Genomic DNA, 19,249 nt, shown 5'->3' on the forward strand with positions numbered 1-19,249 from the left:
AATACAGGGATGATAAAGATCAATTCTAAATTAAAATTCTAATTCAAAAGAAAATTACTGCTTTGTATTTCTAATGCATATGAATGCTAAAAAACCAAACCAAAATACTAAAAACTTTCACAGGTTTTAAAAAATATATACAAGAATTAATCCCAATAGGGAACAGGTACTTTTTTTTTTTATTATTATAACTTTTTATTGACAGAGCCCATGCCTGGGTAATTTTTTTTTTTTTTTTTTTTTACAACATTATCCCTTGTACTCCGAACAGGTACATTTTTAAATAAGATTTTGATTGTTCAAGCCATTCTTCAATTGATAAATGATCAAAGGATATAAACAATTTTCAGATTAAGAAATTAAAACCATTTCTGTTTATATGAAAAAATGCTCTAAATCATTATTGATTACAGAAATGCAAATTAAAACAACTCTAAGGTACCATTTCATACCTCTCAGATTGGCTGAGATGACAGGAAAAGATGATAAATGTTGGAGGGGATGTGGAAAAACTGGGACACTGATATATGTGTGTGAACATTGATCCAACCATTCTGGAGAGCAATTTGGAACTCTGTCCAGAGGGCTATCAAACTGTGCATACCTTTTGATCCAGTGATTTCTCTACTAGCCCTCTATCCCAAAAAGATAATAAAGGGAAAAGGACCCATATGTGCAAAAAAATTTGTGGCAGCCCTTTTTGTAGTGGCAAGAAACAGGAAACTGAGCCCGTCAATTGGAGAATGGCTGAATAAATTGTGGCATATGAATGTTATGGAATATTATTGTTCTATAAAAAATGACCAACAGGATGATTTCAGAGAGGCCTGGGGAGACTGACGTGAACTGATGCTGAGTGAAATGAACAGAACCAGGAGATCCTTGTACATGACAACAACAAAATTATATGATGAACAACTCTGATGGACACGATCCTTTCCAACAATGAGATGATTCAGACTAGTTCTTGTGATCAAAAGACCCAGAGTCTACACCCATCTACACCCAGAGAGGACTATGGGAACTGAGTGTGGTTCACAACATAGTATTTTCACTGTTGTTTGCTTTTTTTTTTTCCTTTCTCATTTTTTTTCCCTTTATGATTTGACTTTTCTTGTGCAGCAAGATAACTGTATAAATATGTATGCCCATACTGGATTTAACATACATTTTTTTCTTTTCTCTCTTTTTTTTAATTACAGCTTTTTAATTTTCAAAACATATTTTTACCATGCTTAACATATATTGGATTACTTGCCATCTAGGGAAGGGGGTGGAGGAAAGGGGGGGGGGGGATTGGAACACAAGCCTTTGCAAGGGTTAATGCTGAAAAATTATCCATGTATATGTTTGGAAATTTTAAAAGCTTTAATAAAAAAGTTGATCACACAACTTTGGTGTTGCTGTGCACAACGTTTTCCTGGCTCAAGCAGATAAATTCAATTTACTTTCAGTGATCAGAGGGCTCCATGGGTGACATAGGAGAGATATGAAGTCTAGATACAGAATCAGAAAGACTCATCTCTTCGAGTTCAAATCTGGCCTCAAGACACTAGCTGTGGGACCTTGAGCAAGTGACTTAACTTTACCTCAATTTCCTCATCTGCAAAGTGAGCTGGAGAAGGAAATGGCTAAGCACTGTAGCATCTTTGGAAGAAAGCACTGCAGCCCTAAAGGGGCTACAAAGAAGTGGACACAACAACGATCAGAAGCTCTTGAATACCAGGGAGAAAAGCATCAGCATCAACCAGGCAAAGTCTGCATGAGGCCCGGGACCTGTTATCCTTTGGGCCTCCCAAGGACCAAGCTGGTGGGCTCAGGCGGCTAGTCCACATGCAGAAGCCGTCAAAAGACTCCTCTCAGCTGGGCCCATCACTCTCCCTCCCTTCAGACATAAAAACCTCTGCGCGTGGTTTAGCTCCTTGAGGGCATTTTGCCTTTTTTTGTACTCCTGGCATTTAATAAATGCTTGTTGAGGTCTCCTAGGTGCTGATCTGCATTAGTGGGAGATTCGTCATCGGACAGCTCCTCTCATTAAATGAAATCAAGGGTCCAAGATCTATTCTTATCCATTTGAGTATTTGTATCCTCACTAAGTATAAACTCCTGTATGGGCTCAAGAGTGCCTCACTCAGTGCCTGGCACACAATAAGCACTTAATAAATGCTTACTGATTGATTGTTAGGCAGATGACTCCTTGCTTTCTATAATTAGTCTATAATAATGACCATTCCTGGTCATGGGTCCAAAGTCACTGACACTCTGAACAGGCCATTCTGCGAGCATCTCACCCTCACTAGCTTCCTCCTCCAATCCATCCTCTTCTGAATGGGCCTTTTTCTGCCAAGGGCGGCGCCATCCTTGCAGTCACCCAGTCATCTCAGAGCCATCCAAGGAGCTGCCAAACCTCCTCAGTTACAGCCTCACATCCATTTCTGGTGTCAGTCTCCTTCCCTCCCGTCACATGGCCACCACGCCCTCTTTATTGTAATCTCATAATCAGACCACTGGAATCACCTCCAAATTAGCCCCCAAATCAACAAACTAAAAATGCCAATTATACATCAAAAGAGAAATCTTAAAAATCAAAGGAAAGATCAGTACAGTTTAAAGTAGAAAAATCATTAAACACTAGGAATCGATATTTTTTTTGGGGGGAGGAGGGGTAAAAATAATAGGAAAAAAACCACACAATAAAATGATAAAACAGATTTTTAAGAGAAGAAAAACCAGTATCAAAAATGAAAAATGTGACTATACAATTAGGAGCTGTTTTGTCCAACTATATGCTAATAAAACTGGCAATCTTAATAAAATAGATGAATATAAAAATAAAAATTGCTCAGATTAAGAGAAAAGAAAATAGAATATTTAAATAACCCTATCTTAGGGGGAAAAAAGTGAACAAATGATAAATGAAGTCCTAAAAAAAAAAATCAGGAGGATCAGGTGGATTTACAAGTAAATTCTGCTAAACATTTAAATACTAATTCCATTGATATGTATGTATGTGTGTGTGTTTTACTGTTTGAAAAAAAAAAAGTAGGTAAAGGAGTAAATTCCTTCTAAGATACAAAAACACTGCTACCTAAAACAAGGAGAGCAAAAAAATAAATAAATAAAACTATAAAACAACTTTCCTAAAATTTAAATGAAATACTAGCAAGGAGATTTCAACAGTACATCACAAGGACCATATACTCTGAACACATTAGATTCAATCAGAAATGAAGGGCTGGTTCAATATTAGGAAAACTGTCAGCATAACTATCCATTAAACAATAAAGATTACAATATCTCAATGGATACAGAAAGTTTTTGACAAAATACAACTTTTCTATTATTCCTATTCCTATTAAAAATATTAGAAAGCATAGGAATAAATGGAGGTTTGTTTGTTTTTTTAATGATTAGTAAAAAAAGCCAAAAGCAAAATTATTTGTAATGGAAATAAACTAGAAGTCTTCTCAATAAGATCAGAGGATGTCCATTACACCACTATTACTCAATATTGTATCAGAATTGCTAGTTCTATCAGTAAGACAACAAAAAGAAACCAAAGAAATAAAAACAGGCAACAAGGAAACAAATTATGACTCTTTGCAGATTATATGATAGTATATACTTTTGAGAACTCTAGACAATCAACTAAAAACTAATTCAAACTGTATCTTCAGCAAAGTTTCAGGATATAAAATAAATCCACACAAGTCATCACTATTTCTACGTATCACCAATAAAACATTTAGAAAGAGATAGAAATTTTAAAAATCCATTTAAAATAATTGTAGAAGATATAAACCACTTGAGAGTTTACCTACCAAGACAGATATAGGAGCACAATTACAAAATATCCTTTACACAAATAAAATCATATATAAGTAATTGGAGAAATATTAATTTCTTAAAGGTAAGATAAGCTAACTATAAAAATGACAATACCAGGTATATTAGTTTACTCATTCAGTGTTGTACCAATCAACCTAGCAAAGAGTTACTTTAGAGTTAGAAAAAAAAATCACAAATTCATTTTGAAGAACAAAAAAATATCAAGAGAATTGATGGAAAAAAAAAAAATTAGAAGGGTGCCCTGGTAGTACCAAATCTCATATTATACTACAAAGCTGTAATCAAAATAAATTGAAACTGCACAAAAAAATGGAGTGGTTGATCAATGGAACAGATTAGATATCCAATATACAGAAGCAAATGAACTCTGTAACCTAGTGTTTGATAAACCCAAAAATCTTAGCAAATGGACCAAAAACTCACTATCTGATAAAAACTTCTGGGACAACTAGAAAAAGTAGTGTGGCAGAAATTACACAGAGGCCAACATCTCATACCACATATGATAAATTCAAAATGGTTGCTGGGTTTAGATATTAAGGGTGATATAAGCAAATTAATGGAACAAAGAAGAAATTATCCATCAGATCTATGGACAATGGAAGAGTTCATGACCAAACAAGAATAAAAAGGTTGATGTGAGATTAAATGGATAATTTGGGTTACCACAAAATTAATTTTTTTTTCACAAACAAAACCAATGCAACCAATGTTTGAAGGAAAACAGAAAATTGGGGGGGAGGGAACCTTTGCAACATGTTTCTCAAGTAAAGATCTAGCTTCTTAATTTATATAATAGGGAACTGAATCAAATTTCAATAGGAACCATTCCTCAAATGATAAATGGTCAAGGGGCATGAAAAGCCAGGTTTTTTTTGAAGAAATCAAAATTATCAATAGCCTCATGAAAAAAATGCTCTAAATCTCTAATAATTAGAGAAATGCAAATTAAAGATATTGTCCTATCAGACTGGCAAACATTACAGAAGAGAACAATGGCAAATGCTAGAGAGCGTGTAGAAAAAAAATGAACACCAATGCCCTGTTGGTATTGTGAACTAGTCCAACCATTATGGAAAACAATTTGAAACTATGCCCAAAGGGTTATAAAATGATGCACCCTGTCATAACACTATTAGGTTTATATACCAAAGAGATTTTTTTTTTTTTGGGGGGGGGGTTTGGTATCAATTCTTATTTTCATTTATTTATTTATTTATTTTTACCATAGAGATTTTTTAAAAAGAAAAGAAAAAAGGACCTACATGTTCAAAAATACTCAGAGCTTTTAGTGGTGGTGGCAAAGAAATGGAAATTGAGAGAATATCCATCAATTGAGGATTGACTCAATAAATTAGAAGTATATGATTGTGATGCAATACTATTGTGCTCTAAGAAATGATGAAGGGGGTCATTTTAAGAAAAGTACAGGAAGACTTATATAAACTTGATGCAGAGTAAAGGGAGCAGAACCAGGAGAATAATTTACCCAACATCAGCAATATTGTAAAGATAATCAAATGGGAAAGACTTAATAACTTTGAGCAATACAATGATCCACCACGATTCCAAAGAATTCATTATGAAAAATGGTAGTCACTTTTACATAGAAAACTAATGAATTCGGAGTACAAATTGATGCATAATTTTTCCCTTTCTTTTCTTTTTAGAATGTGCAAATATGTTGTAGATGATTTCATATGTATAACAGGTATTATATTTCTTGCTTTCTCAATGGGTATGGGAAGAGATGAAGGGAAAGAATTTGGATGGAAAATAAAATCTAAAAACAAAAAGGAAATTCCACTATGCTACCTAACTCTTCCTCTATTCACCATAGCCATTTGAAAGAGTTTGGCTCATGTACCTAAAGGAAAAAAAGAAAAAAAAAAACTTCATGAAGAATATCTAATTGTCCAGATAATAGTATGTAATTAGATGGTCAACCTATTCATTCATCAGGATAAATATCTTGGATAAACGATGCAAACAGTGAATGAGTTGGGCCCAAACTCATTGAATTAAAGAAAGAAAGCCTTTAAGAAATTATAAAATTTCTTTAATCTTTTCCATACTACTACAAGTATCAGTATTTCTTTAAATGACTGGAGTCATGTAATAGTTCAGTCCCTGAAGAATTAAATATGAGGACCACTCAAAAGGGCAATGGGAAGTTATGTAATGGACAGGAACACATTGCAACATATTACAAACAAAAAAACTAAGAAGGAGAATCTGAGTAAAGGACGTCATCAGAGGATGATCAAAAAAGATGGGCTGGGATCCATGGGATATGAAGAGAAACTGAGACAGGTTTCCAGTACTTTGGCTGGGCCCCTATGACAGACAAGAGTCATCCCAGAGGGGCAGGCGGGCAATGATCTGCATTGACCAAGACGACACAGAGAAGACTGAACTCAGAGATCTAGCTGAGTATTTGAGTTAAATTCCACAAATAGAGTTTTCAGACAAACTTTTTTGTACATGTCACTTGTATCATATACTTACAAGATTGAGTTTTGAACTCAAATTTAAGTTTATATAAATTCTAAGTTAATTCTATCTTATCAGATTCAGGCCAATGCTCTAGTCCCTTTAAAGATTCCACTCTGGGATGCGATGTTTTAGCTTAGCCTCTTAGCTTTATTACCATTTGAAAACTATCCAAGCATGACTTAGGAGACCGAAGTCCAAATCCTGTCTCAGATACTCAGGTAAAGATGAGATATGATACAGCACTTTGCAAAACTTAAAGTGCTATATAAGTGCTAGCTAATATTACTATTATTACTTACTAGCTGGGTCATCAGGGGCAAATCATTTAATCACTCAGTGCCTCAGTTTCCTCATCTGTAAAAGAGAGAACATAGGTTTGGTCTCTTGGCAAGCCAAGCAATGAAGAAAAAGAAGGAAAGGTTCCATTGGAACATCTGACTCAAATATTCTTATTGATGTGTCAGAAAAATACCAGAAGCCCAAGCTTGGGTTGTTTCCTTATCCAGACTGCTCTTCATTTTATATTCTACTAAAATGTAATTCAATCAAACTAAAAACTCCTAGATACAGTTATTTGTGTCCCAACACACTCTGCTGTTAGTTTGCTTAAACCACAAGAAAATTCTAATAAGCATATCTATAAGCCTATCATTTGAGTTTGAGACAAAGAAGAAATGGTCTCAGTCAAAAAAGAAACTAATGGACAAGAGATTCTCCCCTCTGGAGCAGAAAAATATACATACGTACACACACATGCGCACACACACAAACACAACCAAAACAGATATTGCAGAGGCAATATAAGTTAAGAATGCCTGGCTGCAAAAATCAGCCATCTGGAAAAAAATCGGTCTAAGACACATTCACCAACTTCTTCTATTACAATGTGCTCAAAGCAAGCCTGCCAACTCTGCCAAAAGCAGAGATGCTACATGCTAGTACACTTATTTTTACTAATACTGTACTGTGTTTCTTTCTTGATATCAGTCTTGAATAAAAATAAAATATACAATGTACTAGAGCAATTTTCATTTTATTTACTGTTTCATTAGATCTGTGGTTTCATTGATGTGGGAATATCTCTATTTCTCGACTCTGCAAGGTCCACTCATGAAGCATGTAGGTAGTTCACTGGTTATTTCTTGTTACCACCATCTGGGCAGGCTAATTTCTCTTCAATCATCTCTGCGTATGTGATAATATCCTTAACCTTGCTTCTCCTGTGTAACTCTTCATTAGGAATCTATTGTAGCCCACATATGCTCATGATGAACCTCTTCACTGCCTACAGGGTGATCCAAGAAAGACTTTAGCCTTTGCAAAAGTGGGGTTTTCTGTAATTTGAAGCAATTCAATATTAGTGGAAGAATACATGACTGAAGAAATTGGGTCTTATGAATGCAATGGAATATAACTGTAGTGTAAGAAGTGATGAAGGGATGGTTTCAGAAAAACCTGGAAAGCATCTAAACCAGGGGTCCTCAAACTTTTTGAAGAGGGGGGCAGTTCACTGTCCCTCAGACTGTTGGAGGGCTGGACTATAGTGAAAACAGAAACTTTGTTTTGTGGGCCTTTAAATAAAGAAACTTCATAGCTCTGGGTAAGGGGATAAACGTCCTCAGCTGCTGCTGCATCTGACCCACGGGCGCAGTTTGAGGACCCCTGGTCTAAATGAAAAGATTTAAAGTGAAGTGAGCAGAACTAGAAGGCTAATGTATACAATCACAGCAATATTATAAAGACAGTCATTCTGATCAATAACAAGGATCTACCACAATTCTAAAGAATCATGATGAAAAATGTTTTTATAGTATTTTATTTTCACAAATATATGTAAAAATAGTTTTCAACACACTTTTTTTGTATGTGTTCTAAAATTTTCTCCCTCTCTCTCATCTCTCCCCTCCCCAGTTTGATTAGGTTAAACGTGCAATCCTTTCAAGGATTTAAACATGTCCATATCTGCCATATTGTGCAAGAAAAATCAGACCAAAAGGGGAAAAAAAGGCCAGGAGAAAGAAAAAACAAACAAAAAGATGAAAATACTGTGCTTCCATCCATATTCAGTCCCATAGTTCACTCTCTGGATGTGGATGGCATTTTCCATCCTAAGTCTATTGGAATTGCTTGGAATCACCGCACTGTTGTGATCAACATCACAATTGATCATTACATAGTCTTGTTATTGTGTAAATGTTCTGGTGCTGCTCACTTCACTCAGCATCAGTTCATGTGAGTCTTTTCAAGCTCATCATCATCAGCCTGCTTATCATTTCTTATAGAATGCTATTTCATTACTTTCATATAACATAACTTATTCAGCTATTCCCAAACTGATAACACACATGAAAAACGTTAATCCACCTTCAAAGAGAACTGACAGACTCAGAATGCAGACTGCAGGTTTTTTTGGTTTACTTTTCTTGCCTTTTTTTGTCTGAATATGGCTAATGAAAAAATGTTTTGAATCAAAATTTAAAAAAATAATAAAATAAAACAACAAGGACACCCTGATGTATATGTAAATCATTGTCTTAGAAAATTTGCAAAGAATAGGAAAATAGACACATAGAAAAGATATTATTTGGTCATCTTTTTTAGTAATTATGAAGTCTAAGATTTTTTCTTAAAATATCTGGTATCTTCCCCTTCAATGTCCTCAGAATTGTTATCTTATCAAATACAAGATCCTTTTGCTCCAACTGGCCAAGTCCAGCTAGCTATTCTTCCCATGTATATTTCTAGTGCCATTTCCATTTCCTCATGTCCTCTTCAAGGACTGGAGTGTCAGAGCCTAAAGTTGGTGGCTTCATTTAGACAGATGGAGAAAAGCTAGCTATGGAAATCTTGATAAATCTTTTTGTATCACTACAGTACTTCAGATTTACTTAATGTGAATCTCAAACTAACAAGAAGAGAAAAACCATGAAACATTCTGAATCTTATTTTTAGTAATGTCCAAAGTGCCTGTAGATCACGCCTGCCCAATAAAATCACAAAAGGGTTAACTTCTCTCTCAGTCTTTCTGACGTGGCTCTCTCCTGATCTCTTTCTACTCTTCTTGGCTGCCATCACCCAGCTCACATCCACTAGCGATGGGTGTTTCCCCCCCCTCCTCCTCCTTGCTCTCTCTTCTCTGAGTACCTCGCATGGTGACAACATCCATTCCTACTGGCTCAGTTCCATCCACGCAAATGATTTTCAGATCTGCCTTAATCTCTTTGCGGACCTCCAGCCTTCACCTGTGCACTGGACATCTCAGACTCATTATCTTTCCTTACTCCCTAATTTCTTATTTCCATTTTAAAATTAAATATTATTTTTTTCAATTATCAAGCATTTTTTCTCCCTCCAACGTCCCCATTCTATTGGAAGAAGAAAAAGAGAATAAACTGAAAAAAAAAAATGCAGAATTAGGCAAATCCGATTCCATCTTGGCCATGTTCAAAAATGTGTTTTCTTCTACATTTTGTTCACTTTCTGGCAGGAAGCTTGCCCACTGCTGCCATCCTCTCTCTGAGCCAGGCTCATAATCTAAACAGCATCCCCAATTCCTCACTCAACTCCCCCACCCCCTTCAATCAGCTGCCCTGGGCCGGGCCCTCCCATCTAAGACCCAGGGAACTGCAGTGGCCTCCTGGCTGGTCTCCCCTCAATTCCTCAAGCGTACCCCGTGGACTCAGCTTTTTGTTCTGCAAAATGAGGGGGGAGCTAGAGAACCCTCTGTCCAGGCTGGTCCAGAGCTAAAGGGTTGCTCCACCCCCTGGAACTGATCCCCAGGTGCCCAGCCCGATCCCCTGCCTTCCCAGTGTTCCACAGAGAACAAGGGACCTGTCTGCCTCAGTCTCCTCAGCTGGCAAACGTCTGGGCAAGGGCACGGGCACAGCCAAGCCCTCCAGTGTCTCAGCTGAGAACCCTCCCAGGATGGCCTTGGCCTCTCACATACTGTCCATCTTGTATCACAGGAACTTGGTTCAGGGGATGGAACCTCAAATCAAGAAGACTCGCGTTGCCAAATCACTTAAATCCTACTATCTCAGTTTCCTCATCCATAAAATGGAACTCACAGTGACATTTACCTCACAGGATCACTGTTAGGATCAGGCTCCACATTAATGTTAACTACTCTTTCCCTCAATAAGCATTAATTAGGCATTTCCAGGAAGTACTAAGTGCTGTGAACACAAATACAAACCTCCTAACATTCTGAGGGGGATGCTGCAAAGGGAGCTGGTGAGAGAGAGGGGGCCCTCCAGATGAGTTCAGCCCTCCTGGCCCTGCCTGGGAGAGAGGGCAAGATCCAGCTCAGGGGCAGGATGGAGCATTCCGGGGGAGTGCAGCCCGAGCCTGAAGCTGCTCCCGCCAGCCCCCAGCTCCTCCTCCAGCAGCTCCCCGTCCACCTTCCTCACTGCTCTAGGCCCTGCCCCTCCCCCTTCCAGGTCAGTAGCTTGAGGCCTCCCTCAGCCTCAGAAAAGCTGCCAGAGGTGATGCTCACAGTTCCTGCCTCCAGCTAGGGAAACTGCAGTAAATACAAAGTCTGCTCAGATTGGGCCACACTCGGGGCACATCTGACAAGTGCTTAGAGTCCCCCAAGTCAGCCACCCAGTGGGGGGTGGGGCCAAATCTAGCCTCAGACTGGAGGTGGGATCCTGGGCAAGTCACTTCACTTCTGCTGCCTCCATTTCCTCAACTGTAAAATGGGAATAAACGATAATAGCACAGGATCCAATGAGATGAAACTTACTTAACACAGTGCCTGGCACACAGCAGGTGCTTCATAAATGCTCCTTCCATCCCTCTTTCCATTACTTTGTGTCCTAAGCTCTGCCTGGGCTGGTGGGCCTCCCCTCTGAACTCTGCCCCCAAATCTAGGTTGACTGTGGGTCCAAGGTCAGGTTTCCTCTCCTCCTCCAGGTTCCCATCATGTCTACCTCACTAACCAGTTCCTCCTTGTTAAGGAGATGCAGATGCAGAACAGCATTTACCTTTATTGGTCCCTCCACTTTATGATGGATGAAATCATGATAAAGTCAAGACACTATTCGCTCTTCAAGGCGCTATATGAATGCTCATCCCCTTCCTTTTACCTCCTCTGGCAGAGGGAGAATTCTAGTCATTAAAATATCAGTGTTAACTAACTCAATATGACAGTTTTTTTATACTACCTGACAGCAAGTCCGTGGAGGAAAAAGATGTTGTTGGGGAAATGGACACAGGAAGTCTGGGGATGCAAGTCTGGGGAAGCAGCACAGCACAGTAAGTCAAATCACTGGCCATCTGCTACAGGGTGTGTAGAATGGGGGATGAGAAGGAACAAAAAACAATCTTTTTGCCTATTTCCGAATTCTGTCTAATGTTCACTTTGACCTCAAGAAATGTGGAACTTTCTTATTTCCTTTTCTTTCCTGTTCAGGGTCCCCTGGTCCTAGAGCCCCCCAGAATTGGTTTGGTACTTCCACTACTGTAATGCAGTTAAATCAAAGATTAAATGAGCTCTTGAGGGCTAGTTTGGGACTCTCATTGTCATCTATAACATTAATCTTAATAGTTAAATACATTGCGGTCTAAACAACTACTTGAGAGATGAACTTTTGAAATACAGACCATGTATAAATGCCAGATTGGCAAAAATCACAAAAAAGAAAAAAAAATGGAAAATGGCATTGTTAGCTGGAATGGTGACTTGTTATGGCCATATTGGAAAACAACGTAGAATTACTTCCAAAAGTAAGAAAAAGAAAAAAGATCCAATATAGAAAAGTACGTATAGCAACTCTTTTTGGAGTGGGAAAGAACAGGAATCTAAGGAGTCGCCCAATAATTGGGGAATAGCTAAGAAAGTTATTGTATATATTGTCATCATTTATTATTATACTACAAGAAATGGCAAAAAAAGATGGGTTAGAGTCTGGGAAGACCTACATGAGCCGATATAAAATGAAGTAGGCAGATTAAAAAACAACTTACATAATAATGACGACACCTTTAAAGACTGAAGAACAACAATCAGTCCCAATTCCTGCCACCCTTCTCTGGTCAGGGAGGAGAAAGATTCAAGAGGCATCATGACGGACAGTTTTAGAAGCGGATGGTGTGGGGTTTGCTTCGCTTGCCTATAGAAAGCTAATATAAGGCTTTTCTTTTTCTTTGTTTTTTGTTGTTTTAAGATTGGGAGTAGAGAGGTTGCGCGGAGAAAAAAATAAATGATAGTGAAATGTATAATGAAAAATAAAAAGATAAATAAAATAATATAAAAAATAATAAAATAAAATAAAAATAAAAATAACTAGAGATGCTTGCACTTCAGAACGATTAAAATTAAAGCCAAAGCTTCCTATTGCACCACTGACCAAGAGAGGAAAGCCCTCCAAAGTACGGCTGAGCCCTCCAGGAGGAGTCCCAGGGGCAACCAAGATCAGGGCTGTGCTTCTTACCTAGCTGGTTCTTCATGCCCATGAGAACAGAATTCATATGGGCCTTGGATGCATACAGTTTGCTCACAGCCTTCCTCGATCTGATCATCTCCTTGGCCAGAATCACACAGACATCCTTCTGGCCCTTTTTGGCCGCATCCTTCACGGACCGCTTTACTTTTTCTTCTTCTCTCTGGATATCTGAATTTTGAACAAGATAGAAACACCAAAATCAGAGGCTGCCTGCAGAGGATTCTGCTGATGCTGAAATCCATAATTTCTTATTGTAGTTTTTATTTTCAGAATCACTACATAAATGTACAGAAAATATAAGTGACACAGTCAAAAAAAGTATAATCTCATTTTTCTAATCCTATTATGAGTCTTTGTCAATTTTCAGATTTGCCTCTGTGTATCTTGCACCAATGGTTTTGATACCAATTCCAAAGAATACAAAAACTATGAAAATCGCCAAACTGCTCTAAACTACTAGTATTCTAAATGGGAAGACAATGCAAGTTTAATAACAGGGAGTCTCAATGCTTGATAGAAATTATATATTTCTCTTCTGTATACTCCTGGGCTGTTAGAGATTCAAGGGACCTTAACAATGATATGTTTCCAGAGCTTAGTCCAGATGAATCGCCATTATAACACAGCAGACAAGTCTTGGAAAGCTCCGAGGCAGGGGAGTATTCTAAGGCAGGAGACCCCCCATCATCCTGCCTTCTACTCCTGGATGCTCTTGAGCTTAGATCAAATCCTTCTTTTACCAGAACTAAGGCCCAACACTCCCACTAGAGCCTGATCAAGGCACATCCTATCTGGCCTAACCCTGTAATTTTACAAATGAGGAAACTGAGTCAAATGACTTGGTTAAGGTCACAGGACTCCTGAGCACAGGATCTGGACATGAAGTCAGGTCATCTGACTTCCAGGTCAGTGGCCGGGAGAGCTTATGGGACGGCCTACATCTATCTTAGTTTCTAGTGGTCATATGGCATAGGCTCTCAGCTGAAGTGGATGCTATTATTATCCAAAATACCCCTTTTACAGATAGGGAAAGTGAGGCAATGAGGAGTCAAGTGACTTGCCCAGGGTCACATGGACCAGTAACTGTCCCTAAGGCAGGACTCCAGCTCAGCTCTTCCCGACCCCAAGCACTGCACTCTCTCCACTGTGCCACTTGCCCTCCTAGTCTCTGACCAAGCCCATGGAGCCAGGCTGGTCAAAGGCCTTAGAAGTTTTGGGTTCAGGGCCCATCTGGGCATCTATACTCTTGCCTGAGAGAGGCAGCATTTATAATGGGCCTTAATGAATCTGACTGCATGAAGTTCTGTTTTTTAAGAACAGTATAATTAAGACAAAAGAGAAATAATTGATCAGAAAAGTTTCTGTGCAAATATAATGAAAACCTAACATCTAGATCAACTCTGATGGACACGGCTCTTCTCAACAGCAAGGTGATTCAGGCCAGTTCCAAGAGACTTGTGATAGAGAAGCCATCTGCACCCAGAGAGAACCATGGAGACTGAGTGTGGATCACAACATAGTATTTTCTTCTCTTTTTCTTGTTATTTTCTTGCTTGGTTTTTTTCCCTCTCATTTTTTCCTTTCTGATCTGATTTTTCTTGTGTAGCATAATAAATGTGGAAATATGTTTAGAGGAATTGCACATGTTTAACCTCTATTAGATTACTTGCTTCCTAGGGGAGAGGGGAGGAAAAAATGTGGAACACAAGGTTCTGCAAGGGTGAATGCTAAAAACTATCTTTGCATTTTGAAAAATAAAAAACTATTATTAAAAAAATTAAATTATCCCAAGGTGATCACAAATGATGACATTTATGATCAGAAAAAACCCAAAAACCTAATATCTAAAATTTACGTGGATAATCAGTCAAAGGACAAAACCAATTTACAAAAGCAGATATATTAATGGATTAGATAACTTGAGTTCTAATTAACCTGATTAGACATCAGAAATACACATCATAAAAACAACCACACCCATACTGGCCAAATCCTTGCATTACTGGGAATACACCAAACATTTCAAAGTCTTATAATGAAAAAAAAAATCCATTTGAAAATATATTAAAGATCAACATTTGTCACTGGAAAGAACTAGGGGGGAAAAACAACAACATGAATGAGTCACAGCTGTTGAAGGACTGAAATAACTATCAACTATTGTTATTACATTTGTTATTACATTATATTGTTATAACATTTGTTTTTTTGTTTTTTTTTTTTTTTTTTTTTTTATTTAATAGCCTTTAATTTACAGGATATATACATGGGTAACTTTACAGCATTAACAATTGCCAAACCTCTTGTTCCAATTTTTTCACCTCTTACCCCCCCCCCCACCCCCTCCCCTAAATGGCAGGATGACCAGTAGATGTTAAATATATTAAAATATAACTTAGATACACAATAAGTATACATGACCAAAACATTATTTTGCTGTACAAAAAGAATCAGACTCTGAATTATTGTACAATTAGCTTGTAGGAAATCAAAAATGCAGATGGGCATAAATATAGGGATTGGGAATTCAATGTAATGGTTTTTAGTCATCACCCAGAGTTCTTTCTCTGTGCCTAACTGATTCAGTTCATTACTGCTCCATTGGAGATGATTTGGTTGATCTCATTGCTGAGCATGGCCAGGTCTATCAGAACTGGTCATCATATAGTATTGTTGTTGAAGTACATTATGATCTCCTGGTCCTGCTCATTTCACTCAGCATCAGTTCGTGTAAGTCTCTCCAGGCCTTTCTGAAACCATCCTGTTGGTCGTTTCTTACAGAACAATAATGCTCCATAATATTCAAATACCACAATTTATTCAGCCATTCTCCAACTGCTGGGCATCCACTCAGTTTCCAGTTTCTAGCTAATACAAAGAGGGCTGCTATAAACATTCGTGCACAACAGGTCCCTTTCCCTTCTTTATGATCTCTTTGGGATATAAACCCAGCAGTAGCACTGCTGGATCAAAGGGTATGCACAGTTTGATAACTTTTTGAACATAGTTCCAAACTACTCTCCAAAATGGTTGGATTCGTTCACAACTCCACCAACAATGCATCAATGTCCCAGTTTTCCCGCATCCCCTCCAACAATCATCATTATTTTTTCCTGTCATCTTAGCCAATCTGACAGGTGTGTAGTGGTATCTTAGAGTTGTCTTAATTTGCATTTCTCTGATTAATAATGACTTGGAGCATCTTTTCATATGACTAGAAATAGTTTCAATTTCTTCATCTGAGAATTGTCTGTTCATATCCTTTGACGATTTTTCAATTGGAGAATGGCTTGATTTTTTATAAATTAGAGTTAATTCTCTATATATTTTGGAAATGAGGCCTTTATCAGAACCTTTGACTGTAAAAATATTTTCCCAGTTTATTGCTTCCCTTCTAATCTTGTCTGCATTAGTTTTGTTTGTACAAAAACTTTTCAGTTTGGTATAATCGAAATTTTCTATTTTGTGATCAGTAATGATCTCTAGTTCTGCTTTGGTCATAAAAACCTTCCCCTTCCACAGGTCTGAGAGGTAAACTATCCTATGTTCCTCTAATTTATTAATAATTTCATTCTTTATGCCTAGGTCATGAACCCATTTTGACCTTATCTTGGTGTACGGCGTTAAGTATGGATCAATGCCTAGTTTCTGCCATATTAGTTTATAACATTTGTTATTACAAATGAGGAACATCCAGGAATTTAGAAAGACATGAAATAACAAGAAATAAAATATAAGAGAAAAGCACTATGTAATAACTACAACTATACAATATATTAATTTTATTGATATTAATATAAAAGACATTAATTTAAGGAAGAATAGGGGAGTGGAGGGATAGGCAAGTGAGTATGGCTTGTCTGGCTCAGGGAAACTCATCCCCAACAAAATGCAAAGGATGTGATGCACTGATGGCGAGTTAGGAGCAGCTATCATTTTGATAGAAGAGACGATCCCTTGGTCCACAGGAGATATTACACAGTATTCAACAACATATCAAATTTTTCTCTTGCCAAATACATGAACATACAAAGGAAGAAAACAAGGTGTCATCGTTGTTTTTTTTGTTGTTGTTGTTTTGGAGGGATTTTGGAGGCATTCAGGTTTAAGTGACTAGGCCAGGGTCACACACAGCTAGACCAGATTTGCCTTCCGAATCCAGGGCCGATATTCTATTCACTGAGTCACCTCACTTTCCCTATCAAATTGTTTTTCTTGTGTACTCTATTCACAGAGAAAATATAATGTGGGAAAGCTGCAGCTGGAGGCACACAAGGGAGGGGAAGGAACACCATCTTTCTAGGCAGATATCTGTTGCTATCTATTTCTTAATGTAAAATGAGAGAATTAGATTAAACAATCCTTATAGAAATCCTTATAGAATCCTTACAGAAAGGAAAATGGCAAATGATCAAAGTGATGTGGGAAAACTGAGACACTAATGCACTGATGGTGGAGTGGTGAACTGATCTAACCATTCTGGAGAACAATTTGGATTATGTCTCCAAAAATATAAAACTGGGTATATTCTTTGATCCAGTAATACCACTACTAGGTCTGTATCACAGAGATACCAAAAAAAAAAAAAAGGGGGGGGGGGAGACCTATAGGTACAAAAATATTCCTAATTTTCTCTTTATGTGGCAACAAAGAAGTAGAAATTGAAGGGATGCTCATCAACTGGGGAAAACTGGAGAATGACTGAATAGATTGTGGTTGGATTATGATAGAAAGTTATTGTGCTCTAAGAAATGATACATAGGATACTGTTGGAATCCTTACAAAGTGTTGTCATTAGAATTGATAAAGACAATAATTATCTAATTTAGCATGGTTCAGTATGATTGATCTGATCCTACAAGGAGAGGTTATGGGCCAGAACTTAAAACAAGGTTCTAAGTGGAATTGAGGAGACAATGGTTAAATCTAGTTTAGCATTGATTTAATCCTGCAACAAATAGTGGTTTCCCAGTGATATAATGATTGGTGTGTACTCAGTGTACAGCATATAAGCAAGAAGCTCTCAGGGCCAAAGAGCACTCTGGGAGATTGAGAGCCGGGAGTGAGTGGAGGCGACAGTTGTGAAGACTCAGAACCAAGATTCAAAGGGAGCTGGAAGCGGCAAAGGACAAGCTGCAAGAGTTCTTGGAACCAAGGAGAGAGATAGGCCTCTAAGAAAGCTAATCGGACCCAAGGAAAGAGACAAGACTTGGAAGGAGAAAATAAATGTTTGGATTTTATCAGCTGACTGTATTTGAGGTGATTATTACACGGAATCTAAACTAAGGCTGCCTCCAGAAAACCACCCCAAGAAACCTGCTCCCAGAGAACCATCATATTATAAAAAAGAAGAGAACACCACAGTATACTTTCAGAATAATATGGCAAGATCTATATAAACTCATACAAAGTGAAATGAGCAGAACGAGAATACTGTACATAGTAACAGTAATACTGTATGATAATTAACTGTCAATGACTTAGCCATTTTCAGCAATACAATGATCTAAGATAATTCTGAAGGACTTGTGATGAAAAATGCAGTCTGCCTCCAGAGAAAAAACAAATTGGAGGTGAATGCAGACAGAAACTTTTATTTTGAAAGGGGAAGGAGGTGGTTGGTCTGTGTTTTCTTTCACAACATGGCTAATATGAAAGCATGTTTTACATGACTATGTGTATAATCTAGATCAGATTTCTTGCTTTCTCAATAAGAGAAGAGGGGAAGAAGGGAGAAGGAAAATTTGGAACTCAATTTTTTTTATTATAGCTTTTAATTGACAGAACATACGCATGGGTAATTTTTCAACATTATCCCTTGCAATCACTTCTGTTCCAACTTTTCCTTTCCTTCCCTCCATCCCCTCCCCTACATGGCAAGCAGTCTCATACATGTTAAACATGTTAAAATATATCTTAAATACAATATATGTGTACATATTTATACAGTTCTCTTATTGCACAAGAAAAATTGGATTCAGAAGGTAAAAATAACCTGGGAAGAATATCAAAAATGCAAGTAGTCCACATTCATTCCCCAGTGTTGTTTCTCTAGGTGTAGCTGATTCTGTCCAGCATTGATCAACTGGAACTGAATTGGATCTTCTCATTGTTGAAGAGATCCACTTTCATCAGAATTTATCCTCATACAGTATTGTTGTTGAAGTGTATAATGATCTCCTGGTCCTGCTCATTTCACTCAGTATCAGTTCATGTAAGTCTCTCCAAGCCTCTCTATTCATCCAGCTGGTCATTTCTTACAGAACAAAAATATTCCGTAACATTCATATACCACAATTTACCCAACCATTTTCCAATTGATGGGTATCCATTCAATTTCCATTTTCTAGCCATTACTAAGAGACCTGCCACAAACATTTTTGCACATACAGGTCCCTTTCCTTACTTTAAGATATCTTTGGGATATAAGCCCAGTAGAAACACTGCTGGATCAAAGG

General features: G+C 37.7%; 1 protein-coding gene across 1 annotated transcript in view; it reads right to left on the reverse strand.

The window, feature by feature from the left end:
• Positions 1 to 19,249, reverse strand: part of CHMP3 (charged multivesicular body protein 3) — a 41,162-nt gene that overhangs the window by 5,397 nt on the left and 16,516 nt on the right. Inside the window, exon 3 of the mRNA XM_003758636.3 lies at positions 12,780 to 12,959. Within this exon, the coding sequence (XP_003758684.1) occupies positions 12,780 to 12,959 (180 nt within the window). The remainder of the gene's footprint in view (positions 1 to 12,779; positions 12,960 to 19,249) is intronic.

This window comes from Sarcophilus harrisii, chromosome 2 (assembly GCF_902635505.1).
Source record: "Sarcophilus harrisii chromosome 2, mSarHar1.11, whole genome shotgun sequence".
NCBI lineage: Eukaryota > Metazoa > Chordata > Mammalia > Dasyuromorphia > Dasyuridae > Sarcophilus > Sarcophilus harrisii.